This window comes from Agelaius tricolor, unplaced genomic scaffold (assembly GCF_023055355.1).
Source record: "Agelaius tricolor isolate 1412-34295 unplaced genomic scaffold, bAgeTri1.0.p SCAF_28, whole genome shotgun sequence".
NCBI lineage: Eukaryota > Metazoa > Chordata > Aves > Passeriformes > Icteridae > Agelaius > Agelaius tricolor.
Window position 1 is genome coordinate 7,484,927 of NW_027269288.1, and position 7,547 is coordinate 7,492,473.

Here is a 7,547-nt window from a genome sequence, read left to right on the forward strand (position 1 = left end):
TGTTCCTCACAAGTTGTTCCTCACAAGTTGTTCCTCACAAGTTGTCCCTCACAAGTTGCTCCTCACAAGTTGTTCCTCACAAGTTGTTCCTCACAAGTTGTCCATCACAAGTTGTTCCTCACAAGTTGTTCCTCACAAGTTGTTCCTCACAAGTTGTTCCTCACAAGTTGTCCCTCACAAGTTGCTCCTCACAAGTTGTTCCTCACAAGTTGTTCCTCACAAGTTGTCCATCACAAGTTGTTCCTCACAAGTTGTTCCTCACAAGTTTTCCATCACAAGCTGTTCCTCACAAGCTGTTCCTCACAAGTTGTCCCTCACAAGTTGTCGATCACAAGTTGTCGATCACAAGTTGTCGATCACAAGTTGTTCCTCACAAGTTGTCCATCACAAGTTGTTCCTCACAAGTTGTTCCTCACAAGTTGTCCATCACAAGTTGTTCCTCACAAGTTGTCCATCACAAGTTGTTCCTCACAAGTTGCTCCTCACAAGTTGTTCCTCACAAGTTGTTGATCACAAGTTGTTGATCACAAGTTGTCCCTCACAAGTTGTCCATCACAAGTTGTTCCTCACAAGTTGTTCCTCACAAGTTGTTCCTCACAAGTTTTCCATCACAAGTTGTCCATCACAAGTTGTCCATCACAAGCTGTTCCTCACAAGTTGTCCCTCACAAGTTGTTCCTCACAAGTTGTTCCTCACAAGTTTTCCATCACAAGTTGTCCCTCACAAGTTGTCCATCACAAGTTGTTCCTCACAAGTTTTCCATCACAAGTTGTTCCTCACAAGCAGCCACAGAGGTTGGTGCCAGATCTCCTCCCTGGACATGGCAGCAGTGACAGCTCTGGGAACAATCACTGCTATCGGGAGAAGGACACAAAGTTTGAAGGAGGAAAATCTTGCTTGGTTTGGCTCCAGCCCCTCGCTGAACACGCTCCCATTGCTCAGGAAGGGCTGTCAGAGCTCCATTTCTGCATCCTGGCTGAATTCCACACATAAATTTGCCAAGTGCCTCCAGCAGCACAGCACCTCTTCCTGCTGCAACATCTGAGTGTTCTCCAAGCCAGAACTGCACCTTCAGCATCCTTTTCTATGCTGATCCTATTTTTTTATTGATCCCTCTTGGTATCCAAAGAGATTTCTGGCAATTTTCCATAGGCTAGCAGACACCCCCATTCAATCTGGTGAAAAATTAGATGTGGAAATAACTTGATATTGGTAAATTAAAGATTTCCTCAGGAAACATACACTTGAAAAATCCAGTATTTCCAACAGGAAAAGGTGTCCTGATGTCAGAACATTCATGTTCAATGCATCAGAAAGCAAAATGATTTAAACAAATTCCACACTGCTGCAAATTGCACTTTGTGTATATGCAAGCATCACCTTCCAGGTATGATTTGGGCTTGGTTTTGTTCAGGCTGTGGAATAAAAATAGGCCTTGGGATCTTATTTTTGTTGTATTTTCAAGTTACATAATTCAAATGTTGTTTTTAAAGGAAGCATGCACAGGAAACTGCAATGTGTTTCTAAATAGGTAACAGTGAAGAACTACAGCAACGTGTTCAGGCACATTTCTGAGGCTTTTAACAAAATAATATGTTAATTATTCTATTTCACAAGTTAAATATAGACAAGTGCTTCTGTTTTGCTATAAAATCTGGAGCACAACTTTATGTAAAACCCGATCAAAACCAAAAAAAAAGTTGCTTTTTTTTCCCCCTGCTACTCAGAAAAGGACTTAAAGCAACTTTCACCAATTTAACAGCTCGAAGGATCTCCAAACCTTGTTTAATTCTGTATTTTTATAATTCTTTCATTAGAGCTCTTTTCTTTCCCTATTTAGACAAGTCAATACCCTCATGTACCTGTCTCCAGGTCGTTCAGAGAACATTAATTAGAGGAATTTGGGGGATGCAGGAAAAGGAATTTGGGACAAGGCAGGAGGAGGAATTTGGGGAAGGCAGGAGGAGGAATTTGGGACAAGGCAGGAGGAGGAATTTGGGGGATGCAGGAAAGGGAATTTGGGACAAGGCAGGAAGAGGAATATCCTCGTTCCTTCTGTCTCAGGCTGTGCATTAAGACCCAGAGCTATTCCTGCTCTCAGCTGACCTCCTGGGAGGGTCTAAAGTACATCCTTGCCGAGTTTATTTAAATTCCCAAAGCCAAGAGGTTGAAGCAGCCTGGGTGTGTGGTTATCACCGTGTTAAAAATAAAATAAAATAAAATAAAATCCATGTGAGCTCCGATTCTTCCAACGAGGTTTGCATCAGCTGAAGGGGAGCTCTGTCACCTTCCCCAGCCCTGCTGGTGTCAGCCCCCGGGCACAGAGGAACCTCTCAGCCATCCCCAGCTCATTTTTGGGGGGTTTAATCCATGTAACGTGAGAATGAGTGTATTTTACAGGTTAAATATGAACAAATGCTTATGTTCTGCTATAAAAGTTAAAATAGGATGCTATGTAAAACCAGATCGAAACCACAAACAAATTTTTAAAGAATATATAAATTTTTTTTTGTATGGGATGAAATCTGCAACTCGACCAAGACAGGACTGAGCAGCCCCCCAAGCCCTGGGGGACACGACACCAGTGGGCACAGCAGAGCCCGGGGGAGGCACGGAGGGGCTGCACATCCCCTGTGCCGACACTTGGAGGGTCTGAGCATCCCTGTACCGACACTTGGAGGGTCTGAGCATCCCTGTACCGACACTTGGAGGGTCTGAGCATCCCTGTACCAACCCCTGTGGGGTCTGAGCATCCCCCTATGCCGACCCTAAAGGGGTCTCAGCATCCCCTGTGCCCGCACCTGGGGTCGGACCATCCCTGTACCAACCCTTGTCTGAGCATCCCCCCCTTGCGGCATCTCAGCATCCCCCGTGCCCATCCCTGTGGGGTCTCAGCATCCCCCGGGAGATCTCAGCATCCTCTTGTGCCGACCCCTGCGGAGTCTCAGCATCCCCCGTGCGGGTCCTTGCGGGGTCTCAGCACCCCCGTACCCGCCCCCGCGGGGTCTCAGCGCTCCGTTCGCCGTGCGGATCCCCGAGAGCCGCGTCCGGGCGGCCACCAGCGGCCGCATCGGGCGGGTGCTCCTCAGCCCGGCGAGAGTTAACGGCGGCACCGCCTCTCCATTGGCGGCCCCGCGGCGGCTGCCGAGCCCCGCGCATCCAGCGGCCCCGCGCTCCGCGCCTCTCCGCGGCTCCATGCGGCCGCGGCCGCCGGCATGCCCGGCACGCCCAGCCTGCTGCCTCCTCTGCTCGCCCTGCTGTGCCTCGGGCTGGCCCAGCCCAACCCCGACCCCGACGAGCCGTGGTGCCCCTACAAGGTGGGCGGCGATGGCGCTGCGGCGGCGGCGGCGGGGGCGCGGCTGTGCTTCCGCCCTCCGGCCCGCGGCTTCCAGTGCTCGGCGCGGGGGTGCCGCGCCCACCGCTCCGCGGGCGGCGCGCTGGTGGCCAACGTGCTGCGGAACGGCAGCGTGCTGCTGCAGTGGGGCATGCGGCACTGGGGGCCGCCGGCTCGCCCCGCCGCCGCCCTGCGCGGCTTCGCGCTCAACTGCTCCTGGGACGGCACCTACACGCGCTTCCCCTGCGACAGCGTGGAGCTGGGAGCCGCGTGTCGCGATTACCTGCTGGCCGAGGCGCACGGCAGCGTGCGCTACCGCCTGTGCCTGCAGCCGCGCTTCGCCCCGCCGCGCCCCGCGCCGCCCGCGCAGTGCGTGGAGTTCCGCGTGGAGCCCGCGGCCATGCGCGACATCGTGGTGGCCATGACGGCCGTGGGGGGATCCATCTGCGTGATGCTCGTCTTCATCTGCCTGCTCGTGGCCTACATCACCGAGAACCTCATGAGCCCCGCGCTCGCCCGCGGAGGGCACGCGGCGGCCGCTGCGCGCCGCGCGTAGTGCGGGAGGGGATGGTGGTGATGGTGGTGATGGTGATGATGATGATGATGATGGTGATGCGGCGCCCGGCGCTCTCCGGCGAGGGAAGAGGTTTTCCAGACTGTTCTGGCAGCGCTGTGCCCACATTTGCAGGATGCGCGTTTCCAGCGGAGCTCGGAGCTCTCCTTCCTCCCGGGGTGGCTTCTCGGCCGGAGGCGTTCGTGATGAACTCGCGGCATCTCAGCGGATCAAAAAACAATAGCAGAGGTCCCCAAGTGCCAGAAATCGTCTGTTTTTAAGGGCAAGCGGCAGATCTTACCGAGGGCCTGTTTGAAAAGACTCTCCAGAGCACCCTTATTTTAAGCCTAAAACCTCTTGGTCTTAGAGCCGTGCTTGATTTTTTTCCTGTGGGGCAAAGTTGTTTAAAGTTCAGGAGGACTGACTGGTGGGACCACAAACCCCATAGCTAAGCGTGTGTTTGATGCAAAGCCCACTTAATCTCGTGGTTTAGGTGGGTTTTGTATTAGGCTTTCTGGTGGTCACAAATTTTGGGGCCACTGTCCAAAAACCACGGGGGTTTTCTGGTCGAGGGTTTTCGACCATCAACATCCAACACCTGCTTTTCTCCCATCAGAATTGTGTTGTAGTTTCACGAAGAGTGCAGGTAAAGGGATAAATTGAATAAGAAAACTCCATTTCGTTGAGCGAGTAGGAACCAACCCTTAATTATAAGATAGAAGTGAGCACCCCCTCGCCCCCTAAATTCCCCTCCTTTAGCAAAGCAGCTGCACTAAGGTAGAAGCTTCTTGACCACAGAACTCACTGATGTTGTAGCCGAGTGTTTTGAGCGTAGGAACACTCCCTGGTAACTCCTCACTTGATGCTGTAGTGAAGTAAGGTTTTAGCCATACTCTAGTACTGATTCTATTGTGCCTTAGTGCTGAGAATTTGTCCCATTTCTATTGGTGTAGCTGTTCCTGTAGTCCTTGTAGTTTTAAGTGTGTCTCCCTCGTGTTCTCGTCTCTGGAATTAGTGGTTGTTGGTTTGTCTGATTGTTTTCTTTAAAAGAAAAAAACAAACAACCAACTTGGGCTGAGCATTACTTGAAATTTAATATATACACAAAGTAGTTACCTTCAGAGAGGTATTTAGTGAGGTAGTTTTTAGTACGTGTTGTTTGTATGTAGTTAACTGCTGTAACACGAAAAAATTAATTTATTATCACTTAGGAACTGTGCACTTAAAGCAAAAAAAAAAAAAAAAGAAAAGTAGGGGGAAGGCTTTTCTGTAAAGGGACTGTCAGGTTCAGTGTGATCTGTTTGTGTCAATGTTTAGCACTGGTGAACGACCTGTTTGCTTTTCCTTGTGAAAGTTGTTTGTGAAGTTTCAACTTGGTGGTAGAGGGTTAATATAGGAAATGTGTGGAATCCTTAATAATACCCAGTATTTGTACTGAGCATAATCCCCTCTTCGAGTGGCTGAGGAGCTGAAGGTCTGCATTTCACCACCAGCTTTTCCTTTGTTTGTTATTCCTGCTGTGTTCCATTCTCACCTGCAGCTGACTCCACCGAGCTGTTCTGTCTTTATTACCTTGCTGGATTTAAGCACCTCACTGATGCCTCATTTTTGGGTTTTTATCCCTAAGGAGATGGACTGCTGGAAGAAAAGGCAATTTTGAAGAACATTAAGACAAATGTTGGTCTTTTAAAGGTTTCAGGGTTTTTTTTTTTTGCTGTAGCCAGTTCAGCACAGGAGCATTGGAGTGCCACTGATTTTGTACATTTCTGTCACCTTTTGTCAAGCAATGTCACTGTTCTGTTCCTCATCTTGTCATGAATTGCCAGATGTGAAAACCAGCTGTATAAACAATAAGCCTTGTACCACCTTGGCATTGAACTTAATAAATTAAGAGGATGATGAAAAGAAATGAAAATTCCATAAATATTTAAAGGTTCAAGATCTTGCTTGACTTCAAAGTGAGTCTGCCCAAAGTGGTCATAATAATATTCCGTTGCCTACTGTAAAATTATGACAGGATTAATGGGAAAATAACAGATTTATTCTCTGAATACTTGATTTTATTTATTCTCTGAATACTTGATTTTATTTACTAGAGGTTTGGATTATAGATAACTGGGTAATTCAGGTGGTAATGCTGATGTTAGTCTGAGGAAATGGAAATTTAATTTACAGTTTGGAACGTGACTGTCTTCAGTAAGACATCTCTGCAGGTAATAATGGATACCCTAAATAATAATAATAATAATAATGGTATAACCCTAATGGATGATGGAAAATACAACAGAGAGGGAGAGGTTTTACGAGGAGGAGAGGAGAATGGTGGTGGTGGGAGCAGAAAAAGGCTCTTCTGGAAGTGCTGTGGTGATAATGGGGAAAAAATCCTCAGAAAGCACAAAGGGAAAAAAAATATCAATGGGAGGGCAGAAAATATTTTTAGGAAGCACTAATGTGAGAGTCCTGCCTCACTAGTGAAGTTCAGCTGAGCTGGGGAATAGATTTGTTCCTTTGATGTCCTGGTTTATCTCCTGTATTTCTCCTGCTCCATTACCTCCTCCTGCCATTGAAATAGTGTCAGGAGACAAAAGTGGAAAAGGGAAAAAATGACAAAAACCTCAGAGAAAAATGGGATTGAGCTGGACTGAGCAAGGAGGACCGTGATAATTTATTCCTAACAGTGTTGGCAGCGTTCTGCTCCCTGTGGATCCCCTTGGGCCCAGGGCTCATCCAGGGTGTCCAGCCCAATTCTCCTCCTCGGGATGACTCAATCCTGCATCCAAACGCTGCCCTCGGCATCCTCCCAGCCCCGCCGCGGCATTCGGCTGCCATCTAGCGCCAAACTGAGCGAAATTTGTCCTAAAAACCCGCTTTTCTGATGGGCTTTTTAATGCCACAGCCCGGAGAGGCAGCGGGGTTCAGAGATTGGCACGAAATGGCTGCTTGGTGGTGGGAGCGGTGGAGGCCTCATCGCTCTTTATGTGATGAAATCTTCTTAATCTTCAACCTTGAACCTCTCCTGAGAGAACTGAGGCTGTTCCCTCTCTTCCTGTCCCTGTTCCCTGGGAGAAATCCTGATCCCCTCTGGCTGTCCCTTCATGTCAGAAATCCCGATCCCCTCTGGCTGTCCCTTCATGTCAGAAATCCCGATCCCCTCATGTCAGAAATCCCAATCCCCTCTGGCTGTCCCCTCATGTCAGAAATCCCGAACCCCTCTGGCTGTCCCCTCATGTCAGGAGTTTTGCAGAGCCACAATGTCCCCCCTGAGCCTCCTTTTCTCCAGGCTAAGCCCCTTCCCAGCTCCCTCAGCCTCTCCTGGGGCTCCATTCCCTTCCCAGCCCCGTTCCCTTTCCTGGATGAGGTGAAGGAGAAGCTTTACAATCATGGAACATCCCGAGCTGGAAGAGACCCACAAGGATCAGAGTCCAAGCCCTCACCCTGCACAGACACCCCAAAATCCCACCCTGTGCATCCCTGAGAGCGTTGTCCAAACTCTCCTGGAGCTCTTGGGGCTGGGACCATTTCCTGAGGAGCCAGAACCCTCCGGGGGAAGAACATTTCCCAAAATCCAACCTAAACCTCTCTTGACACAGCTCCAGCCATTCCCGGGGTCCTGTCGCTGGTCCCCACAGAGATCAGTGCCTGTCCCTCCTCTTCCCCTCA

General features: G+C 49.5%; 1 protein-coding gene across 1 annotated transcript; it reads left to right on the forward strand.

Annotated features, from left to right (window-relative positions):
• Window positions 1-2,962: 2,962 nt before the first annotated feature.
• On the forward strand, window positions 2,963-5,137 carry FNDC10 (fibronectin type III domain containing 10). Its single transcript, XM_071449318.1, has one exon. The coding sequence runs from the start codon at window positions 3,216-3,218 to the stop codon at window positions 3,888-3,890; it is 675 nt and encodes a 224-aa protein (XP_071305419.1). The 5' UTR covers window positions 2,963-3,215; the 3' UTR covers window positions 3,891-5,137.
• Window positions 5,138-7,547: the final 2,410 nt, after the last annotated feature.